General features: G+C 41.4%; 1 protein-coding gene across 4 annotated transcripts in view; it reads left to right on the forward strand.

Moving 5' to 3' along the window:
- The window catches only part of gan (gigaxonin), a 125,233-nt gene that overhangs the window by 19,016 nt on the left and 92,083 nt on the right, over positions 1-14,134 (forward strand). For all 4 annotated transcript variants that reach the window (XR_015078849.1, XM_085991748.1, XM_085991749.1 and 1 more), the window contains exons 2-3: positions 3,614-3,728; positions 6,859-7,209. Coding sequence is in view for 3 of the 4 variants with exons in the window: in XM_085991748.1 (XP_085847874.1) it covers positions 3,614-3,728; positions 6,859-7,209 (466 nt within the window). In the remaining variant the exon portion in view is untranslated. The remainder of the gene's footprint in view (positions 1-3,613; positions 3,729-6,858; positions 7,210-14,134) is intronic.

A 14,134-nucleotide genomic window follows, 5' to 3' on the forward strand; every position in this document is an offset into this window, starting at 1 on the left:
AGATATAATGGCCCGTATTTTCCGATGCCTATGGGTGTGTACGAGGTGTGTACACACCCGTAGGGACATCGGAAATGCTGGTTTCAGGCATGCGCAGCGCATGCGCTGAAAACCGGCATTTCCGATCTGTCAAGAATCGGACGCCTGCCCTGGAGAAGGGCCTCTGCGGGGGGGGAGTTCCACTTTCTGGAGAACCCCCGCCTGCAGAAAACTCTTACACTTTTACCAGGTGCAAGATTTCTAAGGCCTGCTTTTACCAGCATAAGAGTTTAAAAAAAAAAAACTTTTTTTCCCACTCATTTATAATTAAAAAATACCTTTAAAAAGGGTAAGTTTATTTTTAGCCCCGTAAAAAAACTTTATTTTTTTGTTTAAAATATTTAATTTAATGTAATTTTAACTCATTTTAAAAATGTGATTTTTTAAAAAACATTTATTTAATGTTTTAGTGTCTTTTTTCAGTGATGCCCATTCATATATTTGACAGGTCTATCTGTCAAACGTATGAAGGGGGATTCCCTTCTCCTATTGGCTGGCATGGCCCACATGATCCCAGGGACGCTTGCGAGCTGCATGCGCCCCTGGGATACGTGGGCCCTGCGCATTTCAACTGTGGAGAGGCCCAGGATCGGAAGTGTCCAGACCTCGGGAGCCCTCAGGTAAGGGCGTAGATTTTTTCCCGATAGGAGGCATCTGCACGCAGGAAGCCTCCTATCGGAAATGACAGGCCAGTACTCTGCTGATGGGCATTTAATGCTGTTTATTCATTTTAGGATCTTTCCTTATGCTGAATGCTTTAAGTGCTTCCGCTGTATTTTTATTTTGCAGTTGGTGAAACTTTCATTTTGGGGGATTCTTATGATTGTACAGTTTTTTAAAATCTCAAGCACAGCAGATGATTGTCTTAAGTAAATATTGGCACAGAATAAAGCATTTAGTCATATAATTTGTTCAGACTCGATGACCAGTTGCTTGTTTTTAAAGAAAGTACACTTGTCCAATTGGGTAAATATCTTTTGCAAAACACATGCTCAAAAAGAGAGAACTTTACTCTGGCCAAGCAGGCAACTATTAATGTTGGGTCCTTTTTGGTTTGGAACTTGGAATTTAACCTGCTTTAATGCCTATTTGGCTACTACATAACTTGATTTTGTAACCTGGGAGCTTATTAGTGGTTGAGGTGGAGAAATCAACATATTTTGGTTACAGATACTAGTACCTAGGGGACTAGACTTTTTTAATGAATGCATAATGTTAAATAAATAGTTTTCATTGCAGAACTATATTATCACCCATAATAATGTTACATTTTATGATTTTTGATGATTTGGCTTCAGAGGGATTTTAGATTAATTTATATTAAAATATTGCTATTAAGTGAAATTCAGCTTGCAAGGTTAATAAAACACACAAGCTTTTGGGAAAACGAGTTAGATCCAGATGGAGCAGTTGGAGAAATGATGTTTCTCGTACCTCATCAGCTTGCGTGACTGTGTGGTTTGTTGAGATTTCTGTGACATTCATACCTAATATGTTAGAATGGCTTCATCTGAGTAAGAATGTGGGTAGTGTGGGGGGGGGGGTGGGGTGGGTGGCAGGGAAGTTATCACCTATGATGGCCATATTAAGTTTGTTGGCAACTCGGCTGGCAAATCCATGGGCACGGAGAGCTAAGGGAGGGACTGAAGTGAAGTTTTTAACTTCCTGTATAGTTGGGATACAAAGACAGTCTGCAGAAATGCGGAGTGGGAACAGTCACACAGAGAAATAGCTCTCTTGCTAAGGTTAGAGCTGAATAGCTTCAGGGATTTTTCTCATCTGTAACGTGTATTAGCTTGCAATGAGTAATGTAACATGTTTTAGCTTCTGTGTTATGAGGAGAGTTGGAACATTGCTATCAAATTACAGTAATTGGAAACAATGTTCTGTTTGTTCATGTATTACATGTAAAATTAACCAGCTTTTGGTTTACAATTGGCCTCATCTCAGTACAGCGCTCATCAGTCCACAGTACTGGAAGATGAGAGAAATGCACGTGGCGAGCATGTGCGAGTTTATGGTATCCAGCATAGACAAGAGCTTTCAATGTGTCCATCCCTAGGTCACACTAATATATGTCTAGATATTGAGCAGTAAAGGTAACCTCCTGATCGTAGAGGACTCGGGATCTGCTTACGGGAGAGACTGGTGTAGCTGAATCGAAGAGACTATCAAGTGCAGACCTGGAATTTGTAACATACTGTCAGCATTAGATCCTGACATAACATCTCTGTAAAAGTGTTTGTTTTCTAGTTGGGAATGGAGTTGAGTGCTTCAATTACAGATTTTACCAAACAACCCTGCTTTTTGTTTAAAAAAAACCCCACAGCATTTGGCTGCCAGATGGATACAGTGGTGCAACCTAACTAAATCTTGCCATGATGAGTCCAACCCGGGCATCCAGAGCTCCTTGGATCGCACTGCATCAGACATCATGTCCTGGCCAGGAGAGCAACAAGTTATTTGTTCCAAGGCCCTCTGCCAGTGTTCCTCTGAAACCTGCACTAGGTCTTGTGCATGAGTAAGCCGAGGTGCCTCATCCTCTGATTTTCAGATCCCTGCAGAGAAGAGATTTGCTTCCATTGCCAATCATGGGCATACATTTACCTTCTCTTCTGTGGCAGAGTACCAGCTGACACCCGTTGCTTAATTTTCTAATTTCAATAAAGAATTTACAAATGAACATCTGAAATTAATTGTAATGGAAGTTATGAGAGTGCAGTGTAAAAATATATTTGGGAGAAAGCCAGATCCGATACAGAAGATATTCTGGTAAATGGCATAAAGGGGCTTAATCCCAATGATAAATGATAAAAATTACAAAGTTTGTCATAGTTTTTGCTATAAAGAAATTAGATCCATTATATTTTACACTTAACAGCAATGGTGTATTTAAAAACATGTTTTTTTATTGAAAGGCATTAATAGTTTAGAACCTAATCAGGTAATGTGACAATCGATAAATGCTTTTTGGTTCTAAACCTGATTTTTATCTTTTGACTGTTGCTGTTTATCTTGATTGTGAAATGTCTTCATAAGGTTACAGATAATATAAACTAATTTACTATTGTCTGTACAGTTCCAGTAGTCAGCTTTGCACAATGCTAATATTGTTGCTATATTTCCAGCCTACATTTCTTGACCATTTTGCCAACATAGGTAATAGAAAAAGCCAGTGGGAATGATGAATTTTCACAAATTGAGCAAAGTTGATTATTTGGCTGATTCTAGCATTAGGAAATCTCTCTTTGTCTTGGTTTCTCCATGACAGTGACTATGAATTTTCTCCATTGGAAAAGTTGAATTATGATTTTACTTAAACAAAATAGTTTTTCCAGCACCATTGAACAGTATTCCACACTATTTTGGTTGATCATGTTGTGCATTTCTCAAAAAGAACACTTTGTAACAAGACCAGCTAAAAAAGAAATCATGTTATGAAGAGCAAGAGTGTTGATAACAGTGCTTTTATTTTTAGTTTCAAACATGCTGAATTGTGATTTCTGTGTGTTTACTATACTGCAAAGTGTAACCATTTTTATATATTTATTTGAATCTGATGTTTTTATTTCAGGACGAAATTGAATTATACAGCTCCGACAGATGATGGTTCAGTGTATAAAATTGTCCTAGATGGGATTTCTGTCGCTGTTATGCGGGAATTATTGGATTATATGTTTAGTGGACAGGTACAGAACATTTCTCTGTTTATATTGACTTTGTATATTTTATGTGTACTCTATTATGGAACATTTTGGTCCAATGTAAAGGCAAGATGATGCCAATAAAGAACAATTTGATTTCTAAGGACCCCTGGAGGGGTTAGATTTTTCTTCCCGTTGATTATGAGCCGGTGGTAATTTAGCCTCCGTGTTCTTTGAGCCCTTTACACAAAGCCATACCGATTGATTTAAAAATTTAGATGGAGGAGATTTATGCAGAGCCTCATGATTATTCAAATAGATTTTGATTTTTGTACTGCTAATGAGCTTTTAATAAGGTTATTGTACTGTGGTTTTCACAAATCCAAACACCGATTAATGAAGTTTCAGTCTAGGATGTTCTTCATTTAAGTTTAATTTGGATTTTTTGAAGAAAAATTATCTGACTGGAAACCTTGAAGAGAATGAGATAAACTGGAAAACTTCAATAGTTAATTAAAAAATTATTTAAAAAAACGAATTTAAAAAAAAAGTATGTATCGTAATAATTTTAACACCAGATTTGTAAATAATGTATTATTTTGTACTGTAGGATAATGATTTTGATGAGCTAGGATAATATAGCAAAGACAGAAAATATATATGTAATGTTTTTGCTATGTAATGTGATGCTTGTTCTATTGTTATTTAACAAATTTCCTAGGCAGTTAAAGCTGAAACCTAGGTCTATTGTAGTGCTTTTCTGCTTCCAAAGTTGAGGAGGATGCCATGGAGCACTGAGTAGAACCAAAACTGAAGGAATCTTGAAAAGAGTGCTTTCTGTTTGTTATCTCGGGCACACAGCAACTTTTACATTGAGAATCTGAGCAAGTGAAAATACTATCAAGGGCATAGGAAGCTAGGGCTCACCTTTTAACAGTAATCTAGAAGAGTGGAAACCAAAAAAAAACAGAGCAAAAAGGGTAAAATAACCACTTCCTTTATCCCTCAAATCTTGTAACTACAAGAATAAGCTCTGGAACAATAGTTTTAGGCTTGCAGGACATTTTGAAATTTGGGAACATGTTTCTTAAGTTGAGACACAGTGACAAGTGAAATTTACCCCAACAGTTGGGGTGTCTGGTTGAGACACATGAATTGGTCACTGATTGCTAGGGTTAGTCAATTATAGAGTGAAATATTTTAAGGTAAAACAATGAGTGTAACATTCCATTGTGGGGGAAAGAGTTGATGAGCTTGGGAATCTGGTCAAGAATTAGTGGGACTGGGGGGGGGCAAACAATGGGCCGGAATTTGCGGCCAGCAGCAAAGCAAAGGCGTTCGCTGCTGGCCCCGCAGTACGCACAGGGATCTCGCCATCCCTGTGTTGAGAACTTTGGGTTTTCCGACCCTGAATTCAATTCAACAGAACTTAATGGGAATCCCCTTGTGCGAATTGCTGTGACGTCAACAAGCTGCCAATCAAAAGGCAGAATTCTCACCGACAGCGAACACGGAGGTGGGTAAGCCCTTAAAATTCTAACTTTTAAAAATAGTTAGAGAGAGCAAAAGAAAGATTGGAATTCTCACATGGGGTAAAGACAAATCTAAAATAAAAGATGCACAAACTTAAAAAGAAAATTTTAAATTTTTTTGAAAAGTTTCTTGAATTTTAATTTTTATTAAAATGGACAAATTTCACACTGCACAAAATTACAATTAGTTTTCCAGGCCCTTAACATATGTTTAGCAGTCAATACCCCAGTTAAATCTAACCCCTTTGGGTCTAACTTTTAGTGGGGAATTTAACAGTGGAAGAGCCGAAGTTTTAGTCAGTTTCAATGATTTACGCAATTTCACTGATTGCCGGCTCTGTAGGGGGTGGGAGAGTGTGGGGGACACACGGCGCAGCCAGTTTTGGAGCTGTCATTGACGGACCGCATCTTCGGGATTTCCGCATGCTCTTGGGTTTGTGTTGGGTAAGCGGACCTGACAGGATGCAACATTTGGCTGGGCTAATATGACTCTAACTTGGGACATTCCTGTGAATTCAAGGTGGCAAAAGGACTACAAAAATACTTCGTGCCTGTGGTAAGAATCTTGTGGCTGTCTCTGGAAGACTTTTTGTAGCCGTGTATAATGAGTGGTTGTTGTATGAAGAAACTACAGTTGTTTGAAGTGACTCATTTTAGAATCTGGTTTTTATTTTTTAAAAAGCCAGGCAAGTCTTAAAATATCGATTTGAGGATCCAGGAATGATTTATTTTTACTCGGATGAGTTTCCGACCACACATCCGCTCCATCACCAAGACTGCCTATTTCCACCTCCATAACATCGCCAGTCTCCGCCCCTGCCTCAGCTCATCTGCATCTGAAACCCTCATCCATGCCTTTGTTACCTCCAGACTTGACTATTCCAACACTCTGCCAGTCGGCCTCCCATCTTCCACCCGCCATAAACTTGTGCTCATCCAAAACTCTGCTGCCCGTATCTTAACTCGCACCAAGTTCCGTTCACCCATCCCCCCTGTGCTTGCTGACCTACATTGGCTCCCGGTCTGGTGACACCTCGATTTTAAAATTCTCATCCTTGTTTACAAATCCCTCCAAGGCCTCTTCCCTCCCTGTCTCTGTAACCTCCTCCAGCCCTACAAGCCTTTGAGATCTCTGCGCTCCTCCAATTCCCCTCTTGCGCATCCCCGATTTTAATCGCTTCATCATTGGCAGTTATGCTTTCAGCTGCCTAGGTCCTAAGCTCTGGAATTTCCTCCCTAAATTTCTTCATCTCTCTACCTCTTTCCTCCTTTAAGACGCTCCTTAAAACCTACCTCTTTGACCAAGCTTTTGGTCATCTGCCCTGATCTCCTCCTGTGGCTCAATGTCAAATTTTGATGATTAATGCTCTTGTGAAGAGGTTTGGGACGTATTGCTACATTAAAGGCGCTATATAAATGGAAGTTTTTGTTGTTTAACTTTAAGCAGCCTCTGGTAGGGGGAGTACTGGAAGCTTAGTGGCATGGGGGCCCTAGTGCTTGTAGATTGGTTGTAGTTAGAAACCTTTATGACTGTTGTAAACATTTCCAAGAATAAACTGTATTCAAGGAGTGTAAAATTAAAAATTCTAACAATGCAATTCTTGAGTTGTATGTGTTCTGCAACCTATTTTTTTTTCTTTCAGATTAAGCTGAGTGAAGAAACTATTCAGGATATTGTACAGGCTGCAGATCTTCTCCTCCTTACTGATTTAAAAGCCCTGTGCTGTGAATTTTTGGAAGGCTGCATTGCTCCTGAGAACTGTATTGGCATACGTGACTTTGCCTTGCACTACTCTTTACAACATGTATACCACATAGCTACAGAGTATCTGGAAACGCATTTCCGTGATGTCTCCCATACTGAGGAGTTCCTTGAACTAGGCCACGAAAAATTGAAAGAAGTTATCTCTTTGGAAAAGTTGAATGTGGGAAATGAAAGGTACATCTTTGATGCAGTGGTGAAATGGATTTGCCAAGATTCTGTGGTTCGAAAGGTACAGAAAAACTATCATTTGTATTACTTTCTCCTGGTGATCACAGTACTAATTTTGTAAATTAGCATGATTTTTCACTACTTATATGATATTTAAAATGTTATGTTGAATAATACAAGGATGTTGAAAGGGAATTTGGTTAGGGTAGCAATTTGTCATGACTCCAGACAAAAAAAAAAAGTGAATGTAAACAAATTTAAATGTGGAATAACAGACCTGGAGGTGATTCTGGGGCAATAATGTTATTGTGGGATTCAGATGCTCTCATTAAAGCATGAGAGAGATGCCTTAATTTAAACCCCCTCCCACACCCCCGTTCAGATTCGGACCTCTTGAATTCGCTATCCCACTTATTTATAACTGTGATGGTTTAATTTTATTTTTGTGCTGAGAACCCCTTGTGCTCTGTGTAATAGTGCTCGCAAAAGAAAACTAACAATTGTGGGATCATTATTCAGATTTATTGATAAATATCTTCCAACTGATCACTGGAAATTTCACATCTGTGATCTATGATGAAGAGAAGTATCTGGATGATTGTGTACCATAGGCCTAAATACAGGAAACTTTCGATTTACCGGCACCTAAATAACCGGAAATCTCGGTTAACCGGCAAAATTCAGGAGTAGGTTCAGGTAAGTTTTATTACTTGCCTTCCTCGATCTGTTGCTGTGCAAGGGTGTGGCTGCAGCTGTTGCTAAGCTACAGAGACGCTTTGAACTTGTGGCCATTGTTCTGAATCTGTTGCTAAGCAACAGGGTTTGTCGCTTTATATGGAGCTCTGCTCCATATCTTTTACTAATAGCTTTCGGTTATCCGGAATTTTTGATGAACCGGCACCACGTCGGTCCCGTCGGTGCCAGATTAAAAAAAAGTTTCCTGTAGTAGTTTTATTTGCACTGTCAACTAAATATGCAGGAAGTCATTGGAATTATATTTGTACTGGGAAGAATATAACGTCATTCAGTGCAATATGAGTTGACAATGACCAAGGTTTAGAAAATAAAACGGTATTAACACCCAAATGTGTGAAAGTTAGCAAGTTACTCAATGTTGCAGTAACTATCTATATTACAGTGCCTGAAAACATCACTTCTGTCGCATCATCATTGCTGCTGGACATTTCTACCTCCATTATGGTGCTAACTGACAGTACTACCTCCTTTTGTGACACTTCCACTGCTACACAGAGTATCCTCCATATTGGTGCTGCTGCTACCAGTAAGTGGTGGAATAGCAATAGTTGTGTCAAGAGGCCACTGTATTTTCATTTATCAATCTGGCTGGCGTATTTTGTTCTCTTAGTTCTGCAGTGGTGATTTTAACCTTTTTTGGGTTATTCCAGCCCTTTTCATTCCTGTTCCAGTCTACAATGGTAAGTTGAGTGGTCTGTGTGAAAGGAAAACATGATTTCATTGTTGGGGGCAGTTTTGGGATGTACAGGAAACTTTGTCATCCAGAGGCTAAATGTCCGGCAAGCTCGAGCCACCGGCAAAAGTCAGGAGCCGTTTCGTTAGGTTTTTTTTTATTTTCGTTGCTTTTTTTCTCAACAGTCAAGCTCTGCAAGGTCTTGCTGAAGCTGTTGCTAAGCTACAGAGACGCTAGCAAGGTACGGCCGACTGTTTAGAAGCTGTTGCTAAGCAACAGGGTTTGTTGCCACATACGGAGCTCAAAATCTCCGTATGTTTCAACATTAGCGCTGGTTTGTCCGGCAGTTTTGATGGGACGGCAACAGCTCGGTGCCGGATAGCACAAAGTTTCCTGGAAAAGTTGAATGTGGGAAATGAAAGGTACATCTTTGATGCAGTGGTGAAATGGATTTGCCAAGAAGTCCAGCAGCCTGCTTGTCCCCACATGGACTACAGCGATTCAAGAAGGTCCACCACCACCATGGTAGCTCAGGATTGCCAATAAATGCAGCATGCCAGCATTGCCTACATCCCGAGAGCAAATTTAAAAAAAAATACGGTATCAAAATTATAGTACATAAGACAATAGGACCTTTTTATTTAGTAATTATAATTTTTTAGGATTATCTAACAAGACATCTTGAATTGTAGGAACATTTTAAGAGTAATGGGAGTGAGATCTGTGGTTAGACTGCCTTCCATCATTGCAGAGTGTGGGAGGGTAGAGTCTCCCCAATTGCAAATGAGTTTCCATTTTAACGATTGTCCCATCAGCGTTTTTCAATCACTTCATAACAATCCTTAGAAATTGAATGAAGTGGGCATCAGGAGTATTTATGATACTTAAGTTTGAAATACAGACTTTGCCTTGGCTAGGGTTGTGTCACAGCCAGTAAGAAACAAAACCCGGGAAGACAGCTTGGTGATCTCTCTTGTGCTGATAGCAGCCTGCGACAGCAGCATAGTATTGCCCTTGCCCCGCCAGCACACCAGAGGTGTTAAACAAGCAACATAACAGCAGCACCATGTAGAATTTCTACCCTGTTGCTCCCAAGTACCTGGATTCACATGCACCACAGTGGGTCATGCAGATTCGGTTATCCACGTTTATATAAGAGATAAAGGAAAAAAAGCAAGACTTGCATTTCTACAGCGCCTTTCACGACCACAGGATGTCCCAAACCACTTTACAGCCAATGAAGTACTTTTGAAGTATAGTCACTGTTGTAATGTAGGAAACGCAGCAGCCAATTTGTGCACAGCACACTCCCACAAACAGCCATGTGATAATGACCAGATAATCTGTTTCAATGATGTTGGTTGAGGGATAAATATTGACCAGGGAACCGGAGATAACTCCTCTGCTCTTCTTCAAAATAGTGCCATGGGATTTTTTACGTCCGCCTGAGAGAACAGATGGTGCCTCGGTTTAACGTTTCATCTGAATGACGGCACCTCTGACAATGAAGCACTCCCTCAGTACTGCACTGGAGTGTCAGCCTAGAGATAGAGATATTCGTTCAGTTATTAGGTTCGTTAAGTGTATTGCAGAGGTTTTTTTGTGTGTAGTTTTTAACTCCTGCAAGTTCCATGAGTTGTGGATTTAGCCATTATTCTACTTTCTTTCATAACCATCTGAATACTCATCATTTTTATGTATGAACATAAGAAATAGGAGCAGGAGTAGGCCATTCGGCCCTTCGAGCCTGCTCCGCCATTCAGTAAGACCATAGCTGATGATCTATCTCAACTCCACCTTCCCGCACTATCCCCATATCCCTTAGTATCCACAAATCTATCGATCTCGGTCTTGAATATACTCAATGACTGAGCATCCACAGCCCTCTCGGGTAGAGAATTCCAAAGATTCACAAACCTCTGAGTGATGAAAATTCCCCACATCTCAGTTCTAAATGGCCAACCCCTTATTCTGAGACGGTGACCTCTAGTTCCAGACTCCCCAACCAGGGGAAACATCCTACCAGCATCTACCCGCCAAGCCCTTTGAGAATTTTATATGTTTCAATGAGATCACACCTCATTCTTCCAAACTCTAGGGAATATATGCCTCGTCTATGCAATCTCTCCTAATAGGACAATCTCTCATCCCAGGGATTAGCCTAGTGAAACTTCTTTGCACTCCCTCTAAGACAAGTATATCCTTCCTTGGGTAAGGAGACCAAAACTGAACACAGTACTCCAGGTGCGGTCTCACCAAGGCCCTATATAATTGCAGTAAGACTTCTTTACTCTTATACTCCAATCCCTTTGTAATAAAGACCAACATTCAGGTGATGGTTGTATTCAGATTATTGCTGTAAGTAAGGAAATAAACACAGCCCAACAGTAGCAGTGATGACTGCTGAACTTTTCTTGCATAGTGCATTTCTTCAAAAACACAAATGTAGCAGCTCAGCTTTACAGCATCCACTTGACCTTTATTTAAAATTGAATGTATGTGAACATTAATTCCTGAAGTAACTTTTGCGCCAGACTTAGTTTTTTCAATTCTCTTCCCTCGCCCACCACTCTCCCTCGCCGCTCGCCCACCACTCCCGCTCGCCCACCACTCCCGCTCGCCCACCACTCCCGCTCGCCCACCACTCCCCCTCGCCGCTCGCCCACCACTCCCCCTCGCCGCTCGCCCACCACTCCCCCTCGCCGCTCGCCCACCACTCCCCCTCGCCGCTCGCCCACCACTCCCCCTCGCCGCTCGCCCACCACTCCCCCTCGCCGCTCGCCCACCACTCCCCCTCGCCGCTCGCCCACCACTCCCCCTCGCCGCTCGCCCACCACTCCCGCTCGCCCACCACTCCCCCTCGCCGCTCGCCCACCACTCCCCCTCGCCGCTCGCCCACCAATCTACCTGAGTGGAGCAGCGAATAGTCTGGTGACCAGTTCTCACACTTCTGCCAATTTTGAACCTCCTGCAACTCTTCTAACTCTCCTCTCCCTCTTCTACCCCCCCCCCCCCAAACTCAATCATAGCAAATAGGAATTTAGTACAGAAATGGAAGAATTGTGAAGAAGCATCAACATCCTATCACTCAACAGCACACCAGCTTCTTGATTGTTTTTGTTTAGGTACCTCCAGACAAGCTCTTGGTAGCTCTGTGACACTTATACTGACTATTCAACTAACAACATCTACATAATAAAACTAAGATTACTTCAAGTAACCTGTTCATTTAGAGATGGTAATACAAATAAATATATTAGCAATAAGAAATTTTTCTAACCAGCATTACGGAACTGATACTAGATGCCAAAAATACAATGACTTGTTTGAATTTTGTACTCTAATTCTTAGTACTGAAAGAGGGCATAGTTGTTCAAAATGTAAAAAACGTTAGTGTTCTATATATTTCCTTAATTCTGTTTTTTAATACCCAGTTTTGCATCTTTACACAAGCAACGTATACGTGTATGTTTCAATTCAAAAGCCAAATACTGATGTAAAACTTCAATGTTGTATACAAAGGATTAATTTTCCTCCAGTCTAGATTCTAAAAGGGATTCAGTGACATAGGCACAGTTATATTGTAACTATGAGCCATGAATTTCACATTAACACGATGATGCTTGGGTTGAAAATTCATTTCTAGTCTGTTAGATGATCTCAGCAAAGATATCTAACAGATAATGCCTAGTTTATGCTGTAGTTTTTTTAATCTCCAGTTTTCTGCTGTTGCCTCTCCTGCACTGAAGGTGGCGACTCATACTAGGATATATCTTGCTGTAGGCTGTGGCTGCCTCGGTTACCTTGTTCAAGTGGCCTTTTTTTCTTTATAAATGAGCCTGCACATAATCGGTGAGCTATACAGCTTAGAAGATACTTTATATTGTTCTCCGCTGACAACCACACACCTGTACATCCAACTTTCTGTACATCATTAATGAATTTCTATTCTGTTTTTTTCTAAATTATTATGTCACGCCAGACTGATTGGTAACTTATTAGTTTCTGGAAGTAGTTGGAATGTACACTTTTCCAGCTGAACCGGTTTCTTTTTCAAAATTGAATGAAAAAGATTTAAAATGTAATCCAGAGTGTTTCTTTGTAGATATATTGTGAAGTGCTCCTAGTACTTGCTGACCACCTAGAAAAGTTCAAACCTGTGCTTGTTAGGTGTCCAATGACCAACTAGTGACAGTTCCTCTTCGAACCAGGATAGGCGGGGTCACTTTGGGATCGAGGTGGCTCCAAGATGACGCATCCAGCAAAGAACTGTTGGAATCAAGTCAACCCTCTGTGGAAGATTTAATAATCCGATACATGAGGCAGGCAGGTACACGCTACTCCAGGGCACTGTTCAGGTTTTCCGAACACCTAAAGAGACTCATCACCATGTTGAATAGTCTCCAGTTCAAACTACGGAACAAGCTGGACCCATCTTTCGGCCCAAAATGGCTAGATTACTATGTGCAACAAATTTAGCTTGGGGAATAGACAGCCTGGGTCATTAATGGAACCTGAAGTTGTAGACCTGTCACTTGAGGCTGGGATTCTTTCCGCCTGGCTCCAGAAAACCCTGCAAGCCAATGTCCTGATGGGGTCCCTAAATCTTTTTTCTGTCAATCTGCACCTAAACTCTCTGGGCTTAGATATATGTGATGTCTCCCTACAGGAAGTGTGTGTGCACTTTATATTGGTCAGATAAAAATCCTGCAGTGGGTATAAATTGTATTAGTAGCTTGAATTGGAGATACTTAAACAGGGTGGGCTAAAAATTCGGTTACGCGTTGCCCATTGTTTGGGTGCTACGGGTGCTGCTTTTGGGTCAAAAATAGCGTCTGAGCAGCACACGCACACTTCTGGTGCGGGACGTGCCGTACGCCATTTTGGTGAGGGCATTAGCGTCTGTGCTGGGAGCGTGCGCCAGAAGTATGCAGGATACGCAGATTATGACGTCAGTAATGCTGATTTGATGCCAGCACTGCCATTTTCAACCTTAGCGCTGGAACTAACGCCCTCTGTTAACCTCCAACAGCTGAACATGTGTTCAGCAGCAGGAAGGACCGCCCCCCCCCCCCCCCCCAATCCCCCACCAGTGCTCTTTAAAGGGATCATCACCTACTTACAGGTTAGTTGCTGATTGATTTCTACTAGCTGTTGCTGAGTTTGTAGAAGTGTCTGGTGCTTTCTAGACTTCTTTGCCACTGCCTAAAGTCTACAAGGATGGTAGGCATGTGCTTAAGGACTTGGTACTGACTTCCAAGGGGTCTGTTCAAACCAGTTGTTCGCAGACATGGGTGCAGGAGTTTGTATCCACCTTGGCCTGCAGCATGACAGGGAGAATGAGCAGAGGTGACACAGAGCAGGACAAGCTGCTAGAAGAGGGAGGAGAAGAATGGCTCTCAGCAGGAGGCCATAATCACCCAGAGTCTTCATGGAACAATTCTCCTATCTCAACCTCGGCCACGAACAGTGTGTGCGTCATCTCCGTTTTACAGAGGAGGTGCTCACTGAAATCTGCCACCTGCTGCAGGCAGACCTGCAGCTTCAGTCCAGGGTG

Source organism: Somniosus microcephalus, chromosome 6 (genome assembly GCF_052327205.1).
Source record: "Somniosus microcephalus isolate GS21.2 chromosome 6, FLI_Smic_1.0, whole genome shotgun sequence".
NCBI classification, from domain to species: domain Eukaryota; kingdom Metazoa; phylum Chordata; class Chondrichthyes; order Squaliformes; family Somniosidae; genus Somniosus; species Somniosus microcephalus.